The following is a 19,989-nucleotide window of genomic DNA, read 5'->3' as shown; positions in this document are numbered from 1 at the left end:
AGTGACTTCCGACAACTCGGAAATTTGGAACGAAGTCAGACAATCATCCACACTATCCTTCACACTTGGGGTATTTTGCTACTATCGTTCCGGAAAATTATGGCATGTATAGACGACCTATGAAATATGGAATCATCATGTAAATATATGTTATGGTTTGATTTAAAATGTGGTGTTCATTAATAGTTAAATTGTGAGTATTATTATAAATGAGTTTGGTTGATATATATATATTGGATTGTGATTTAAATTTGCAGGAGGTTTAAGCAAAATTAAGCAGAAATGCTGTCGAAATTTTTTAAAAAAAAAACTTAGTAATACCTCATACTCTGTTCCGAGCCGGAATACGAGTAAGGGGTGTTACAGCTTATGCATGTAATTTTAGTTTTACAAGTGATTTTAGAGATGATTTTGTTGTCGTCCTCTCTAGTTTGGTGAATACTCGATTTTTTTGTCGATTTTTGCTCGCTGCTTTGGACCATCCGGGCTTATTTCATTATAGTATTAAGTGCTTGCAATCACTCCAGATATATCGTGCTTGAGTTGTGACAAAACCAATTGTCAACGTGTCATAATGTTCTATTGATGTTGAGGCTAAAGCTTTTATATTATGTTGATAGAGCTTGTCATTCATCATTTACGACGAGTGTTTGCTATTTTTTTTCCTCTCTAAGTTGTATGGTTTCATTTATTGAATGAATTAATGAATTCACCTTTCATAAAAAAATTCAAAGAAATATTTTTCTTTCAAGTAAGCTCAAATCTTCTTTCTCTTCATCACTAAATCAAGTTGAGTATTTAAAATTAATCACCAAAGTCACTACAATCTTTTATCTTTACTCTTTTTTCTCTTTGATTTTATTTGATCGGAAAAACCCTAAACATTTCCTTTTGTCTCTTCAATCAACTATGGCTTTGGTGGGTTGTGCAAGAAGCTTGGAGGTGGAGCTTGAGAGTGTAATAACCCGCCCGACGAAGTCTCTATATATGGCTACTATTTAATGTGTTATTGGTAAAATAAAGATAATATAAATAAGTAAAGTATTTGTTTTGACTAAGTATATGATTCTGTGTGACGCGTCATTTGATAAACTTTTTGTTTTTGTGTTATAGAGAGTGTGGACGAGCGGTTGAAGGCGAGAGAAGTAGTGTTGGACGTCTGAGTTGGGGGTGGAAGGGAGAAGATGGGAGATGTGTGGACTAGTAAAGAAGCATGAAGAAGATATTGGGAAAAACATATCAAATCCAGATTTCATAAAAATCAAACCTGGAAAATAAGAAGCCAGTATAATGAAGCTAATAGTATTTTGAAGTTAGAATTTTTTTTTGTTAAGATTAAATTTTAGAATGAAAAAAAAATTTGTTATATGATTTTCAGGGTTAAATGAGTATTTAAGTCTAATAAAAATATATTTTTAATATATATGTTATGTTAGATATATATATTTGAAAATATTAGTTAATTTTTGTTAACTCGATTAATCAACTCGAAATTGTCAAGAGGGGGTGAACTGGTCTTTTAAAAAGTTGTGGATGCTAAGAAAATAGATAAAGACAGTAAATACGGCGATATGTAGTGGTTCGGCCCTAATTGCCTACTCGACTACCTTAGCTTTCCTTAACTAAAGATTTCTCTAATTTTACTAATTTGACAACTTTTGAGGATAAGGTTTAACCTTACAAACTCCCTTAAGATTTCTACCCAAACATTAAGACAAAACATTCTCAAAGAGAATAACAAATAAGCAAACTAAGAACAAACCCTTAAAAGAGCATAATATTTATAAATTGAGCACAAATGCAAGAAAAACACCAACTTACAAGTGTGTATAAAGGAAATTGTTGAGAATTGAAAGCAAAAGTTTGTTTTGATTGATCTTTAAGCTTTAATAATCTCTTTTGTTGTTGTAGGATTTTTGAAAAATGATATTTATCCCCCTTATTGATTTCCAACCGTTGTGGTTGTTGGAGAATTAAATAGAGCTGTCGGAGATGAAATAATTAGTGCATTTAATTCACTTGCAAACACGAGTACCGATACTTGCTAACAAGTTATCGATATTTTTAGAATTTAATGCAAAATTCTGTGATTGTTGGAGCCAGAAATATTGATATACTGGATCGATATTTAGCGAAATATTTGAGAAACAAAATGTCAAATTGGGGTACCGATATTTTAGAAACTATCAATACTTGGTTAACAAGTATCGATACTTTTTGGCTTGGAGCTATACTGACTTGTTTTAAAAAATTTTAACTTTGATTGAAAAAGTATAACTCGATCGATTGAAACTATTTTAACTTGATTAAAAGTTGATTCAAAATTTTTTTCTAAGATTTTAAAGTAGTAGGTTCAGAATTATATCTCTTAGGCTCATTTGAAATATAATTTTGTTAATTTTGTTCAACTTCAACTTTTATTCAAAGGCATTTTAATTTGTTACATCAAAACATATGAAATGCATTTGACATGGCACATTGATTTTGTGTCACCCAACCATTAACTGGATCCGAACTCAGTTAGAGAATTACCAAAAAATTCATTTTATTTACAAAGTAAGTTATATAATTATGTGAATATTTTCATCTTTATATATTTTTATAAGTCAATAAAAAATTTCTACAATGAGATTTAAACAAAAAATACCGTGCATATAAAACTTTTTCATTTACCATTTAAACTAAAATAAAATTTAATTTTTATATGAAACTTGAATAAGTATATCTGTGTTCTATTTTTTTTTTTTGTGAATGTTAATAATGTTGTTGATTGAGTTAGTGTCACAAATGAACTCAACACCAACTCAAAGATTAATGACGAAACAATGATAATCAATTGTATTCATTTAATATTCTTAATATGTCGTGCTTTTTAGTTTAAATTTTGTTTTACTCACAATTTAATCTTATATTTTTGTATTTTAATATCATACATATTTCATGTGTTACTATTAATTAGTTCCAAATCATACTTTTCATTATTTATTGTATATTATTTTTAAACACACTTTTGTGTTCTTAATATGTGATTTTCATATGCAGACGAATGTGTTAAGATTTGTGGTATGATATTTATTTATATATTAGATTAAAATGTGTTCTAAGTCCTTAAATTCTTCGTAAATTTAGAATTTATCCCACCCGCTTTTATTTTAGGGAATTTAGTACTTTTACTTTTTAAATTTACAAATCAAGTTGAATTGTTAACATGAATAAATTTTTTTTGTTAAATCCAAATTGCAGTGTCTCGAATAAAAAGCAGTGTGGTATACATTATTGTTTGTTAGGAGAGTTTGATGTAAGTACGTAGGTTCATAGAAATATAACAAGTACCGAATCCGAATTCACATTGACACTACTATTAAAGTAGTTTTCAAGTTGAGAAACAAACCCACATCAGCTATAAGTAAAAACAAATAAACATGATATTAGAAAAGAAAAAAGGAAGATGCCAGCTTCAATTTGCAAGATAGAGCCTATTATGATTTTACGACAAACTTGTATTTGTAGCTATTCGCAGCTGATCAACTTCACCCGTAATTTCCTAGACTGGCACCCAAGTGTGTAAGGCCATAACACTCAATGAAAAGAGTTATCAAATGGAAACATCCAAGTTTGTGTTATTTTTTAAACTCCACGAATGTTTTGAGAGCTTCGTTTTTGTGAACTTTGTTTTGTTTATGACCAACAAAAAAAATTGGCTTAATAATTTTGTAAAAACAGGCAACTGAGCAATCAGTAGAATTTTACATGTAAAAAGTTGAGAGGGTCCGTCCATTAATTCATTTCAGAACAATATGCATAGGAATGAATGAATGAATGAATGAATAGATGTAAAAGAATATCAGGATTCTTGGAAGGATCATGAGCTTTGATGTGGCAGCATCGCTAGTGTCTTCCGAGAAAACCACTGTAATCTCTGATTCTTTGTGTCCAATGCTTAAGAAATAAGATCCTTCATCTACCACCATTTGACCATCTCCCTCTGCACTGCTAAGATGCTCACAAGGGCTCAACTCCAATTTGATTTCAGCTTTTTCCCCTGCCTTTAGATCAACATTGTTGAATCCCACCAATTGTTTTATTGGCCTTTCATTACCAGTTTTTGCTTGCCTCACAAACAGCAGCACCGCATGCTTACCATCCATCTCACCGTTGTTTTGAACCCTTACTGTGACTGGGAGCTTGCTCTTTTCACAAAGTTCAGTTCCCATCTCTGAAACCGACTTGTATCCCAGAGCTATTTTATCACTTGATTGATTGTTTAAGTAGACCTTATCTTTTGTAAGAGGGAGAAATTCATAGGAATAATTGGTGTAGCTGAGACCGTAGCCGAATTCGAATACCTTCAGCCCTTGGTAGAATCTGTAAGTACGTCCAGGATAACCTGAAGATGGTTCAGGCCGCATTCTCATGTCTGTCATCGGTATTTTAGTCAAATTTTGTGGATACCATGTAATTGGTAATCTCCCTCCTGTATACAAATTATGATTGCATTTCCAGTTATCATGCAAAACCAAGGAATATAATTTTATTCATACAAATTTGGTAACGGAAACTTCACCTGGATTATGATCACCAAATATAATTTCGGCTAATGCACGTCCTCCAGCTTCACCGGGATAGCCAGCCCATATAATGCTTCCAATGTTCTGATCATTCTTGGCAAATGTTATGTCTACTGGACCTCCACAAAGAAGCACAAGAATGACAGGCTTATTTGCAGCGCTTGCGATGCGGGTAACGAGTTTCTGTTGATGTCCAGGAAGAACCAAGTCGACACGATCATGAGCTTCCCTCTCCTGAGTTTGATCCAATCCCATTACTAACACCACCTTGTCTGTCCCTTTAACTATCTTCATTGCTTCATCAGTCAAATCAGACGAACAATTAACCGTACTACAACCTGGATGGTAGTTGATGTTCTTGACATAGCTTTGCAATCCTTGCAATGGTGTAACAGGATTACAAGGAGGACCTGCATAATTTCCAACAAGTGTTTCGCTAGAATTGGCATTAGGACCTATCACAGCAAGGGAAGTAATTTCAGTTTTTGCAAGTGGAAGGAGTCTGTTATCGTTTTTCAGAAGGACAATGCCATTGCGAGCAGCCTCGAGAGCAAGGTTCAGGTGTTCTGGGGAGCAGACCTGGTCAGAACCGATGTTTCCAAAAGGCTGTTTAGCCGGGTTGCCATTGAAAAGTCCCAACCTCATCCTGATTGAGAAAAGGTTGTGGAGTGCTCTATCTATATCAGACACAGCTACTTTTTTCTTTTCGATAGCTGATCCGGTGTAGTTCTTCAAATATTCACCACAGTCCAAGTCCATTCCTGATCAAATGTATCGATAAAAACCTTAAATGATCTTATTAGCATTCTTAAACTAGAATCATAGCTGGAGTAACCTAGAACAAGTTTAGAATACAGAGTTGATCAACCAGAAACAAAATGCCAACTATAATTACCGGCTGTAAGAACATCGGCAACAGCGTCCTCTGGTTCTTTAACATATCCTTGTTCATCATATATGATTGAGACAGCATCACAGTCTGAGGTGATGTACCTGAATAGTTTTTGAACCAAACAAAGAATCATCTTCTGAATGACCTTTGAATAGTTTTCTGTATTATGGTTGTTGTAGTTTCTAAAAGGAAAAAGACCTTGTTATCAATCTTATTCCATTTTCTTACCCATTGAAACCCCACTGTCCTCGGGCTGTTTTTGACAAGAGATTGTAATCTGCACAGTTTGGAACTCCATTAATACGATTGTAAGCACACATTACCCCACTGGCTTTCCCTTTCTCTATGCAACTCTGGAAAGGAGGCTGATATGTATCTGCTAAATCCTGTAGAGTGACCTACACAAAATCCAGAAACAAAAACAAGAAAAGGTGGAACATCAACATCAATATTGGTCAATTGATAAAGCACATAACACCTGAATGAAATCCATCAAGTTAGTTTAAACACAAACAAACAATACTAATGATAATGATAATGCACTTACATTTGCATCAAAGACGAACCGGTTAATTCCTTTCCAGTTATCCAAATCATAAGCTGTGAAATGCTTACAACAAGCTGAAACTTGGAGACTCTCACCAAGCTTACCGCCTTCGAAAGAGTCCCCTTGTATTCCTCTCACAAATGAGACTGCGTACTTTCCTGTAACCAATGGATCCTCGCCAGGTGTTTCTTGGCCTCTTCCCCACCTTGGGTCCCTGAATATATTAATATTTGGTGTCCAAAAGGTCATGCCTCTTGCTTGTCCAGCGTTATACACTCCTCTAGCTTCTATTCCAATTGCCTGTTCGTAAGCACACAATGAAAATGATAGAATATCTAAATCTAGTTTGACTTCTAATTAAACTAGTTTTCTTATTAAAAACATATATTATCTAACTCTTTCTCTTTGAATACTTTTGGAGTTGACATTAAAGCAGACAGATGAATACAAAGTTATAGGACTTGCCTGGCCAATGCGGTACCATAGATAGGGATCAAATGAAGCAGCAGTGAGGATGACTTGAGGGAAACTGGTGGCAGATCGAATTGTCCCATTGAAGCGGATACCTTGGCTTATGTTGGCCACGAAGGCCACCCCATGCAAGGCTTCAGACCACCACTCATAGCCAGGGATACCGAGTCGTGGAATGGCGGCAGCTGTGTTAACGAGTTGAGATATTTTCTCATCTAACGTCAGCCTGGAGACGAGGTCTTCAACTCTTCGGTTGATGGGGAGTGTAGTTTTGCAAAATTTGTAGGATTTGGTTAGTGGGTCAGTTGAGTCGCAGGAGAATGGAGGCTGATCGGTGGGCTGAGTTGAGACGAGCAGCAGTGAACACAAGTGAATAAGTAGAGAGAGGTTCAGCAGCTTCATTTTCCGAGTCGATAAATGACGCATGGGATTCTGGTTTATGCGCAACATGTACCTGACAATCATTTATTCTTCCAAAGTTTATTGACTCGTGAGAAATGGTTCCTGATTATTTTTGTAGCTGAAGAACCAAGAATTGCAGAGAAAACGAAATTTCACTTGAATGGGTTGCACATAAAGCAACAATCAGTTTTCTTAGGAGTAAAGTATAAATTTGCAAGCTAATCAAGAGGAAAGAACTGTAGGACCATTAGTAAGGTCGCTGCTGGGCTGAATAGGTTTTCTCTCTTGCTGTTGCAGTTAGTTCAAAAGTCAATTTTAAGAAATGGGTTGACTGTATTTTCGTGATTTTATGGACTATCATGCAGTAAAATTAACAAGGTACATTTTGGAATTGTCCGCATCAAGGAGACCAGCCTTTGTAGTTTGGTCACCAGAAAACATCAAAAGCTATTAATTTCGTAGTTTGGTTAGCCAGAAAGAAGAAAGCAATTATATATATATCAAAAATTAGTAATTGATGATAATGGCCCTTGAAAACTAAGAGAAGAACATGCAGAATCACAAGCACTCAATCAATCATGTAACATGTAACCCCACTTTAATATCTTTCCATTTGTCACAACTAACGAGCCAACCCTACTAACTCCATGGCTCATGCATGCTTTCTGATGATAAATTGGTGTAATAATTAAATAAGGCCATTACCAAAAGGTTTTTGGAAACGAGAACCCAATCAAATACTTTGAAATTATTACCATTTGATATTTCTGTAACACTAATATTTTTAATACAGCCTGTCCTAACTATGATTATCTGTTTTGTCTATGCAGGAAGCAACCGCTGCGTGTGTAGAGCATGGTGAAATATGTGGCCATAGCTCGATGGGAAGCCGAAATATTTATGAAGTTTGCAAGAACCGGGAAACAATGAGAAGATGCAGCTTTTTATTATTATCCAGGAAGCAGGTGGTGTTGTAACAGATGCAGGGTGATCTCCACTGGATTTCTCGAAAGGTATGTTCTTAGAAGGTGTAGATCATCGAGGTATAATCGCTTGTTTGGTAGTAGGTTTTAATATTAATAATTCCGCTTTGGAATATCTTATGTCATCAAAATTAATAACAGTAGATTTTTTTATCTATTTTGGGTTACTAAAAACTAAAAAAAGTGTAAAATTATGAACAACTAAAATGATTTTTTTTTATAAAATTAGAGAATCAAATAATTCATTATGCCTAAAAGAAACAAATTGCAGGCATATTTTACTACACTCTTAAGAATCCTCTTGCTAGAATGGCAACAGACTTAGTGACAAACTGGACAAATACATGTTGGCACTGGAAATAAGAGATTTAAGGCACTGAAAGTGGGATTGAAATTTAACATGAGATATTTATAATTTTTGGTCCTTAATTGTATAGTGACCTTGCAAGTTGATCCATGAATCTCAACTATAATAATTTAACCGCACAATAGTTTCCTCCTAAACTAAGTTGGCCAGGTGATCAACATACCGATTCCCTTCCCAGAAAATGTGACGGATGTGCAACACCTAACCCTCCCGTATCAAGACTAAATAATCTTTCACTAATACTTAAAATGTAACTACCTTCAAAAGATCGAGACAATATATTCACCACCCAAAACATGTTCAACTCTACAATTAGTTGAATGATCTCCAAACTCTTGGTTCATTGCAAACCTACTGTGACACCCCATAATTCCACCTGCAACTATATGTAACACCAATCAGCACCGTAAACCTATGAATCTACTCGCCCACAACATTCCGTAGCAACCCATCAGCAGAAGCTAATCTCACGCTCTGAACATTTTTAAGAACCTTTTTTACGTGGAGATTTTGAAAATATTAAATTTAACTCTAATTTGGTTTAATCTTGTGTTTGACCCTTACACATTTTTCATTTCATTCAATTTAATCTCTAATTTGAAATGTTAATTTATTTGATTTAATATCTAAGTTCAATTTTGATTTTTATAATTAGGTGCTTATTATTTAATGTTTTAATTTCTACAAGTTCTGCACTTTAATTTATTTTTATTGTTTTACAAACTAGTTTATTTACGATATAATTATTATTTATAATTATTTTACATAATTACAATGCATATAAAAAAAGTTTAGAATAATGCTCAAATAAATGATTAGGACGATGTTGATTCAAGTTTTAAAAATAATACTTTCCTCAAGCATTACAATTTTTAAATACATTTTAATAAACAAATCCAATAAACTTATATATGCAACCTAATATACCTTAATTTCAAAACTCAACATTGCTTTATGGTATTATACAACTAGCCTAAATTAGATTTACATATCGTTAATTTTTAGGACGTTTTTTTTAAAATATATAAAGAAATAGGTTGTTTTTTTAGAGAGAATATGAAAGCGCGTTTAATTAGGTGCGTTTCCCTCCAACTGTCATTTTTTCCCATAACTTTTTAAATGTTGGCAACGGTAAAATTATTTAAAAAGGCCAACTGTAATATTTTTTAACCTATAAGTATCAAGCCATTTTTCATTCATTCCACTGGAATCCAACTCTCTCAATTCTCTCTAAACTCTCAATTTTCTCAAATTTTGTTCGAAATACACTCTATTTTAAAACACTATAGTTTTATTTAATTATTTTGCATATTCATTTCAATTAAATTTTCATGAATGACAAGCTCTCTGATTCGTTTCGACGACAAACACAATTTCGCCGCTCAAGCGATAATGGTAAGACGAAATTTTAAATTTCTTTATTTTAAATTAAGTTAAATTTAAAGCTTTTTAACTTTTAAATTATTTTATTTTGTCTATATAAATAGGCAGATTATTGTGTTTCGGAGGGGTCATACATAATTTGTCAAAGAGCCCAAACACCGAAATTCATGGTTATTTGCAAGACGCAGGATTCTGATATACGTCTCGTATGCTTAGGGGCTGCAAATTGAATCCTACACTCATCAGCACGTTGGTGGAAAGATGGAGACCCGAGACACACACGTTCCATCTTCCATGCGACTAGTGTACAATCACACTCGATGGCGTAGCTTCTGTAATACCCCCTACCCGTATTCGTCGCCAAAATGGGGTATGAGGCATTACCAGATTTTACCGAATAAATTTTTCGCAAAATCCAAAATTTTTTTTTGAACTCAATATAACCCCTTTATAAGTATCTAATCTTCCCTGCAATTTTAAACTGAGACCAATCCAACACAACCAATCCATTTCAATATATTTTCAAGATAGATTTAACGTATTCATAAGATAATCTCATCACATACCAAAACCAAAATTTGTTAGCCATACCAATGGCTAACCATACATTCATTTCACATTAACATTTACTTTACTAGCTTATACATGCCATTGATTTTCAAAATAAAGTTTTTTTATATACCGCGATCTTGAGGTTGATAGTGTGATGTGTCTCCGACCAAATTCGACCTCCGAGCTCTTAACACTACAAAACAGGGGAAAAAGGAAACAGGGTAAGCACTTTGTGCTTAGTAAGCTCATGTAACAAGAATTATACTTACCTAATATTTTCAATACAATGCAATAAACATTCATACATCCATTCAATGCATTATTCCCTTAACATGCACAAACTCAACATTCAAGTTAGTTCAATAATTTCATGTATCAATAATATATATACTATGATTGATGAGCTCATCAATACCATGATTTCCATTCCCTTGTTATTTTTCCATATTATCCCGTTGAACTACTTGGAATTTCGATGGATTTTTAGGGGTACACTTTAGTGTACAGATCTGGGTCCGTCAATTCATATTCATGTGCGCACATTTCCATTTCAGAGAGCACACTCTCGCGAACCTCATCCTTACAGCGGGATTACCAGTCCAGGCTAAATCCCCTGTAATATAAACTCATAGAGTATTGTTGGGATTACCAGTCCAGGCTAAATCCCCTGCAATGACAATTACTCTAATGAGCTTGGATCTGAATTATCAGTCAAGGCTAAATTCAGACCCTAATTCGGATTACCTGTCCGGGCTAAATCTATTTTCCACATATTCTTCGGGAGGGCTATATCAGGATAGGATCACCCGTCCGGGCTAGATCCTTTTTACCGTCAATTTCTTTTCAGAGATCCATCGAATTTTCCTTCCATTTAACCGGGATTTCTTCCCCTTTTTATCAAATATATCAATTTTTCATCAATTTTCATACAATGAACATTCAAATCATATTCACATCAATAACAAACATTTCAGGCATTTAAGAATATAATTCAAGTTACACGAACTTACCTCGATACTTGTTCGTAAACAAAAATCTACTAATCCCGAACTTTTTCTTTTCCTCGATCTAGCTTCGTATTTGAATTTTTTGGATCTAAATAAATAAATTTAATCATTAATCTAATACATTTCAGGTTCATATGTAACATTCTCTATAATTCCATTATTATTTATAGTGCATTCAAAGCTGTCTCATTGAGTCATAGTCACTAAATTATTTACATCTTGAGTTACGGAACTCCAAATTAAGATCCGCTAATTTTCCCCCGAAACTAGACTCACATATCTTCTTACCATAAAATTTTTAGAATTTTTGGTTTAGCCAATAAGTACAGTTTATTCTTTAAAGCTCCTCTGTTTCACTGTTCGACAATTCCGACCCCTTTTCACTAAAAATTAATTATCTTATTGTACAGAATTCGAATGATGTTCTCGGTTGTTTCTTTTGAAAATAGACTCATTAAGGATTTTAAACATTTAAATTTTAGCTCTTAATTATTTTTCTCCAATCTTTGATGATTTTCCAAAGTCAGAATAGGGGAACTTGAATTCATTCTGACATTGTCTCACAAAATCTATTATATCTCATGATTTACAATTCAATTGCTTACATCGTTTCTTTTATAAGAAACTAGACTCAATAAGATTTAATTTCAAATTTTATTTATCCTCTAATTCTATCTCTATAATTTTTGGTGATTTTTCAAAATTAGACTACTGCTACTGTCCAAAACTGTTTTAGTGTATCATGTTAATTACCATTTTTCCTTAAGCTTTCAATAAATGATAATTTCATCCCTGCTCAATTAACCTCTCAATTGAGCTGATTTTCCTCAATTAACACTTTATCCCATCACTTTAAACTACTTTATAACCTTTGGAAATCAGAATTTTAGCACTAGACTTTAATTCCAAACCTTTTCACAATTAGGTCCTGCAAATCAATTTCTATTGAAATTACCTAATAAAATCATCTCATAAACAAATTAAAGCTTCAATTTCATGCTATTTCATCATAAACTTCCAGCATATATTCATAGCAACTTTCAATTTCATTCATAAAATCAAAAACTAATGAATTTAGTAACAGGACCTAGTTGTAAAAGTCTTAGAAACACAAAAATTACAAGAAAAAGGCAAGGATTAACTCACTTTGTGCAAAAATTATGAAAAACCAGCTTGAATAAACCCTTAGGACGTTTTTGGCTGATGAGAATGCAGAAAAATAAAGAGAATTCTAGATATTTCAGTTTGGTCCCATTTTTATGTTAGTAAAATTTGTTGTTTCCCCATTTTACCCTTATTTCACCAATTCTCCTGATTTTTCTCAGCTTATGCCGCCCAAAATATCTCTTTTTGGGCTTATTTTCAATTTATGTCCCTCCTCATTTAACAATTGAGCTATTTACTCCTTCTAGTAACTTTTACACCTTTTTCAATTTCCTTTTCACTTAATTGACTACCCAAACATTAAAATTTTCTAACGAAATTTTAATACCATATTACTAACACTTCATAAATATTTATAAAAATATTTCTGACTCGGTTTTACGAGATCGAGGTCTTGATACCTTATTTTTACCCAATTTCTTCAATAATTTCTTTTTCTAACTAACCACTAAATCGGTAAAATTCTTCTATCTATATTTTCATACGATTTTCCTATCATATTAATATTCATGCAAAAATATTAAAATAAATTTATCTTTAAATCGGATTTGTGGCTACGAAACCATTGTTCCAATAACCTTGAATTTAGGTCATTATAGCTTCACAACTCGATTTACCAGTGGATGGGCCAGTCGTTACGGGGTCAACTGTCGTACCAGTAAAGAGGACCTTTGCAAGGCATTTTTAGGGATGTGCTGAACAAGTTTCAAGGTGACCGGATAGATATGAAATGGTTGGAAACTAATTAATTTCAAAGAACTTCCTCTAAACGCGCCCAATGTCGTCAAAGAATAATACACCCGAACATTCATCCTTAGGTTAATCGGGAGCATTCTAATGCCCGATAAATCTCGAAATTTGGTACACTTAAAGTGGCTACTACACCTAGTCGACTTCAAATAATTTGGATGACTGAGTTAGGGACCAGCCTTGTTGGCCACATTGTATCAAGAGTTGTGTCAGACAACAAAATCAGATAAGATGTCAATCAATGGTTGCCTGATCCTACTACAGTCATGGGTGTTACTGTAGTTTGAATGGATGCCATACGTCAATTCAGATATCATAAAATGAGTCCCGTCAGAATTTTTGGTCATTCGAAGTATGTGGGACAGAAATGTGTTATTGATAGTGTACGTAATGGTGGAGATACACGAATCTGATCGAGTGATGCGGCAATTCGAGTGGAGGCAAAAAATTTCGTCGTTATTACGAAATATGGAAGCACTGCACAAGCTGGATCTACAAGGGAAGACCAACGAAAATTGACGAGATTACCACAATAAGTACATCAAAACTAATTTAAACTAATTTTAAATTAAATATTTAAAAATTATAATTTAACCATATATTTTATATTCTAAATTTATAATTTCCACGAAGATAGGCAGCTGATAAGAATTCTAGTCTAATTTAAACTAATTTTAAATTAAATATTTAAAAATTATAATTTAGCCATATATTTTATATTCTAAATTTATAATTTCCACGAAGATAGGCAGCTGATAAGAATTCTAGTCTAATTTAAACTAATTTTAAATTAAATATTTAAAATTTGAAGAAAATAAACTAAAAAAAATCAACCACCACGTGTCAAGAAACCAAATTCTAATCCAAAACTGAACATTGGGCTGAGCCTAAAAAAATGTACACAAAGCGGCTAAGAAAACCAACCCCCTAAATTCAAGTTAATTACAGCTTAATCCATTTGTCTCATACTCATAGTTACCGCTAAAATAGAAATTATCCCCAAGATCTCTAACCGCCAAGCCTGGCAAATATCGCCGGTTATAATTGGGCGGTCGAGACTGGACCCCACAAAGTAACATTGGATTCCATTCTTTAATTGCCTGCGTTTCTGGTATTTCACCGTTTGGGCCCCCCCAGTCCACACTCATCCCTATCCTCCACCTTCTTCCACTATAAGTACCCCTTCCGGGACAGATTCCACTGCTCTTATCGCCATTGCCTCTGAATATCCTATTTCCTTCATCTTCCGTTTTCCTCTCCCTCTCTCTCTATTGTTCTTTGTTTAATCTTCAGTTTGACGAACCTGTTTTAGACTCTCTAACTCTACTCTCTGTCGTTGGGCGGTTTACGGTTTCTCTTTCTGTTTCAGTTTCACTGTTTGTTTCCCGGGAAACCGTTTTTTTCTGCTCCATTTATTTGTGTTTCTTGGTTCTTCCCCTTCATTTTCCTTTTACAGCTCTTTGAATTCGTGACTTCTTCCTGTCTATATCTATTTCAAGGTATAATTATTCGTTCTTCACTCTAATTTTTTTTTAGTTTCAAATTTTCTTATATTTTTGAACAATAGACTATCACCGTCTTCGAGGAGTGTTTATTTGCATTGATTCTTTGTGTTCCTTTCTCTCCTGTTGTTTTCATATTATTTTCTCTCCAATTTCAACTTAATTAATTCTCCCTCTCTCCCTTCTTTCTTTTCAAAGGTACAAAGAACAAAGTTCTGTGAAATTCTCCTCAAATTCGTCATTTGAGATTTTTTTCTATGACGGAGGGTGATATAGGGGGTTTAAGGCTATGTTTTTCTTGATCAAAATTTTGTTTAACCTGTTTCTTAGCTGCAGTATAATGGAACGATTTGAAAACGACGATCTTCAGTACGTTGTCGATGACTACTACGACGTCAATGATTTCAATAACGACGGTGCCGTAGTCGAACCCGAGCCTCAGAGAGACGCCGCTGGACTTGAATCCTTTGACTCCGACTTTGAAGACGATATTGAATCGGTAATGGTTTTTAAAAAGAATCTTTCAAATTATGCCTGATTATCACGATTTAGATTCTAGAATCTGTAAATAACTTTTCTGAAAATACATTTTCTGTGGTTATTTTGGAGACAGAGTAAGCCAAAAACTGACACATCAGCTGAGGAAGCAAGAAATGGAAAAGATATACAAGGAATTCCTTGGGAGAGGCTTAATTTCACTAGAGAAAGGTACCGCCAGACGAGAGTAAGAGAGTACAAGAACTACGAGAACCTCTATGGTTCTCGTGAAGAGATGGAAAAGGTTGGTTTCTGTATTTCTTGCCAAATCTAAACAGTTTTTGTAACTATCTCTAAGTTCGACATGAAATATTATCGAAAAAGCTGTTAATTTATCTCCGGCCGTGTCTCAAGGGATTGGGCTCGTTTCCAAAAATTTTGGGCGGAATTATTAAATATACATATTTTGTTGACAGGAATGCTTGCAAGTAGAGAAGGGAAAGGCCTTTTATGACTTTCAGTTTAACACAAGGCTTGTCAAATCGACAATTGTTCACTTTCAGGTAGAGAATTTGCTCAATTATCTTCGGGTTTTACTACTAACTAGCCAACTATTTGTTTGCAATTCCGTTCCCGTTTTGAGGCACATGCATTGCGTTTCCTTGTGTTGTCGCTTCCGTTCTTTAATCTTTTGAGTAGTATTCAAGCAGACCTTTGGTCTTCTAAAATGTTGCAAGTAGTAGAGGTGTTATGTCTTGAAAGTTTTTGACTTTTAAATTGTGTGTTGATTTAGAGCTGTTTGCCACCATGAATGCTCCATATATTTCTTCATCTTCGTATCTTTGGTCTCGGTAATTCATGTAGTTATCCTTTGCAAATGGTTTGAACTTCAACTATCCGCATATCACTACTCATAGTTCTCGAGTTTTAGTTAGGGTAAGTGATGTATTTTAATTCCAATTTGACCTAAAAAAGAATTTGGAAACGTTTTCTTCTTCTTTTATTAGTTTTAGTTTTGAATATTTTATATATCCCATCTGAGCGATCAAGATGGGGTGGTTATTCACGTTAATCCTTTTTGTGCAGATTTGTGAAGGACGCTTTACTTTATACTTGCACATTTTAACTGTTATACAAACTGTAAAAATGTTAAAAAGAAATATTTGCGGAGGTACCATCCTGATCATGGATATTGATGCTTCCTGGCTGTGGTATGACGTGGGGTTTTTGAAAATTTTATTTACAATTTGTAGTTGTAACTTTTGCATTTGTAGTTGTTCACAAACATGCACTGATTCATACACTACGAATAGTTCAACCACATGTTGCCACAGCTCACTCCTGCATATGCTTGCACACATCACTGCTTCAGTATACACCAACTGTGAAGCTCGTGATACTACCACTGAGAAGTAGTCTTTTGTGACACTAGATGAGCCATGGGTATAGAGTTGCCCTAGGTTTACATTTGGCTACACCATCTGAACAAGGTGATAAGACAAATACATCATACTTTCTAAGAATCTAGGTGTTGATTTTGCCTTTCGCTTTTCTTTAAATTAAAGTATCTAGCATTTCTTGAGATTATGATCTTAACTTCGCATTAGATCTGGTTTATTTTTCATTGTTTGTAATTTGAGAATTAGATATACATTATGTTGCATGTTAATTATATGAATTTAACCCGTGGCATTTAGGAATGCTATTTCTCTCTTATTTCAGCCTTTAAAGCAGGTTGGGAGTAATTTCTAAGAAGCTGGCGCGATAAAGATGCGTCGTTTATATGGTACGATAGGAAGCATTTAAGAGGCCTCTGTAGTGATTCCTGCAATTTGAGTAGAGCGAAATTTCCCTCATCTGAAGGGCAATTAATACTTAATTGCATTTCATCTTGCTGGATTGTCATTAAATTATTAGATCTGTTAATGGTTATCAGAACTGTGTCACTTTCTTGCTGCTTTTGAGGGACCATTTGCATTTGTGATTCAATTTCATTACTTGATTCACTTACAATATATCATCTGCATGACTATCCAGTTTGTGTTACTTGATTTATTGTCCAATATTGTTCTTTTCGATGATCTCTTTGATGTCATGAGTTTTTTTCTCCTATTTATCTTTGCATATTCATCCAGTAATCAAGTATAGGAATGTTTTCCTTGTGCTTAATTCTGTTTCTTTGCTGTGAATGAGTTGTGTATTTATCCTTGCCCATTGCCTTTTGAGCCTCAGTTGCTGGGATGTGTTTATTGGAGCTGTGTAGATATATATGCATTGGTGGTGTATTTTTTCATTGTTGGTTTTATGCTTTTCCTTTTTAGCAGAGGTATGGAGTGATGGGTGCATTTAAATGACCTCTTTTAGGTTCTTCAGGAGATGCTAGGTAGTGCTTTGTTATATAAGCTAGAAAGGATGGGCCCTAGCTAGTCCATTCGTAATTTTATGGCAAGTAGTCAGTACATAAGTTATCACAATTTCTTTCACCTTTTCCATGGCAAAGTTTTGATGCATTAGCCACTTAATGTGAATGCATTTTCCCTTCTATATGCATTTGTGTTGCTTTGTCATGTTATCCAAGTACAATGTTAATGGTGCTTTGTATCACCAGGGTTAATTTGTGATAATCATAACCATTAATCATAACACCGTGTCCTTTTACATTCACATAATTTCTATTTCTTTTGTCATTTTTGTTTTGTGTGGCATGTTTTTCATGCATTACCCACCATCTTGATTTTTTTTCTATCTTCGTTGTTTATTTCCATAATGCACATTTTGAGAGAAGAGGGTGGCCTGAATGTGTACTTGGATGTGTAAGGTCAACCAAGGATCATGTTAACAGTTTTAACACAGGCATTTATATTTTGGATATAAATCAATTGAACTTGTCTCCCAGAAAAAAATTATCGAGTGCATTTATAGGTTTATCTATTGAACTGTAAATATGACCTAACATATATTTTACTAGTAACTATTTTCAAATAAATATTTTTCCCCTTGTGTAGCTGAGAAATCTATTGTGGGCTACATCAAAGCACGATGTCTACCTCATGGAAAATTACTCAGTAATGCATTGGTCATCACTGCTTCACAAAGGCGAAGAAGTACTGAATGTGGCTAAACCAATTGTTCCCAACCTGGTTAGTGAGGATGAAAATGATTAATTTGACTTCAGCTGTTAACTTTGTTCAAAGGGCCTGCAAGTTAAAATCCTTTTTGTTGATATGTTTGTAGAAGCATCCTGGACTGCTATCGCAGCAACTCTCTAGAGTGCAGATTAGCACTATGGTAGTTAAAGAAAATTTAATGGTAGCAGGTGGTTTTCAAGGAGAGCTTATTTGCAAGGTATGTGGTTAGATTGATGGATCTATTGATATTCTATTCTGCAATATGGCTCATGTGTTTCGTTTAATTCTTCTGTTGGGTCAGTACTTAAATCAATCAGGGGCAGCATTTTGCACAAAATTGACTACTGATGATAATGCAATCACCAATGCTGTGGATGTGTTTAATAATCCTAGGTGAGGAATACTGTTTCTCTTTGGCATTTTGGACGATTTGATGATATTTTGACTGGCAATGAACTGAAAGCTTATTATATCCTCAGCGGTGCATTGAGAGTTATGGCTGCAAATAATGATGCTAAAATCCGAATATTTGATGCTGAAACTTTTGCTAGTATTAACCGCTACTCGTTCAACTGGTCTGTAAATGTAAGTGCCAGCCTTCAGAAGCCTGCTTTAGACTTTTTATTATTCATCCTTTTAATGTACTTATCCCCTATATGGTTGTTTGCTCTTTCTAGAATACCTCTGTAAGTCCAGATGGGAAGTTGCTTGCGGTACTCGGAGATAGTGTGGAGTGCTTGATTGTTGATGCCCAATCTGGCAAAGTATGTCAGTCTTCGCGACATAATTGGTGCGGTTTGATTTTAATTCTCTTTGTCTAATTTATTTGTGTAATTTTGCAGGTTGCCAACAGCCTAAAAGGGCATTTGGACTATTCTTTTGCTTCAGCTTGGCACCCTGATGGGCACATTCTGGCAACTGGGAATCAGGACACTAGCTGTAGGTTGTGGGACATAAGAAACCTGTCGAAGTCCCTAGCTATATTGAAGGGAAGAATGGGAGCAATAAGAGGAGTGAAGTTCACATCGGATGGTCGGTTCCTGGCCATAGCTGAGCCTGCAGATTTCGTTCACATCTTTGATACGAAGTTGGGGTATGTTAATTGCCAAGAAATTGATATTTTCGGTGAAATAGCTGGAGTATCGTTTAGCCCGGATACAGAAACGCTCTTTGTTGGGGTTGCTGATCGCACTTACGGCAGCTTGTTAGCGTATAACCGCAGACGATATAACCAATATCTGGACTCCATGTTGTAGAATGCAGTGCCTCTGATAATTTATATGAGAGGTAAGGTAAGCTAGTGTGAATATTTTAAGGGGTTGTATCAGAATTGCCTTGGATAATTGTGTTTCAGTGTATAACTTCCTGGGGAGGAGCAGCAGCAGCCAGCAGGTTTAGTTTAGCCCTTAGTAGGTACAGATGTTTCTGTGAAGGTCAACTTTTAAGGGAAATTTTTGGTTGTAAAGCTGTTGGCAATCGTATATATAGCACATTTAATACGTTTTTATGATATTATTTTATGTATATCGAAAATGGTACATTAATTGTGTAAATGTCTTTATTTATTTTTTTAATTATAGTAACGGGGTAAAACCTGAACAACTAACGCGATTAGTGCGACTTGAACTCAGGGTTGTAAATGTCTTTATTTTATACGTTTTGTAAATTTATATATTATAAAATATATGTTTCATTATTTGTTGGATATATATATATGGAAATGAAATTTTCTATAGGAAGGGCCTCTCAAGAGAAGTGCATGAATATCTCGCTTTATTGAAATTTTGAATTAAATT

The 19,989-nt window shown here is 34.3% G+C and overlaps 2 protein-coding genes across 11 annotated transcripts; one reads left to right on the top strand and one right to left on the bottom strand.

Moving 5' to 3' along the window:
- Window positions 1–3,361: 3,361 nt before the first annotated feature.
- LOC107905040 (probable beta-D-xylosidase 7) lies at window positions 3,362–7,070 on the bottom strand. The gene is made up of 6 exons (XM_016831594.2): window positions 6,473–7,070; window positions 6,008–6,307; window positions 5,689–5,858; window positions 5,464–5,561; window positions 4,565–5,329; window positions 3,362–4,474 (listed from the first exon to the last, which is right to left on the bottom strand). Exons 1-6 carry the CDS (start codon window positions 6,941–6,943, stop codon window positions 3,783–3,785), a joined length of 2,496 nt encoding a protein of 831 aa, XP_016687083.2. The 5' UTR covers window positions 6,944–7,070; the 3' UTR covers window positions 3,362–3,782.
- Window positions 7,071–14,213: 7,143 nt separating this feature from the next.
- LOC107905039 (uncharacterized WD repeat-containing protein C2A9.03) lies at window positions 14,214–19,717 on the top strand. Of its 10 annotated transcripts, none has more exons than XM_016831590.2 (10): window positions 14,214–14,585; window positions 14,925–15,087; window positions 15,202–15,369; window positions 15,542–15,628; window positions 18,071–18,205; window positions 18,300–18,410; window positions 18,495–18,586; window positions 18,673–18,778; window positions 18,871–18,957; window positions 19,036–19,717. In XM_016831590.2, exons 2-10 carry the CDS (start codon window positions 14,929–14,931, stop codon window positions 19,447–19,449), a joined length of 1,359 nt encoding a protein of 452 aa, XP_016687079.1. In that variant the 5' UTR covers window positions 14,214–14,585; window positions 14,925–14,928; the 3' UTR covers window positions 19,450–19,717. The 10 variants fall into 10 exon arrangements, with proteins under 10 accessions (XP_016687079.1, XP_016687081.1, XP_016687080.1 ...); XM_016831592.2 differs by having other exon boundaries at window positions 14,241–14,585; window positions 18,303–18,410; XM_016831591.2 differs by having other exon boundaries at window positions 14,279–14,585; window positions 14,919–15,087; window positions 18,303–18,410.
- Window positions 19,718–19,989: the final 272 nt, after the last annotated feature.

The sequence above is a fragment of the Gossypium hirsutum genome, chromosome D05, assembly GCF_007990345.1.
Source record: "Gossypium hirsutum isolate 1008001.06 chromosome D05, Gossypium_hirsutum_v2.1, whole genome shotgun sequence".
Taxonomy (NCBI): domain Eukaryota; kingdom Viridiplantae; phylum Streptophyta; class Magnoliopsida; order Malvales; family Malvaceae; genus Gossypium; species Gossypium hirsutum.
This window is presented reverse-complemented; position numbering and strand designations above follow the sequence as displayed.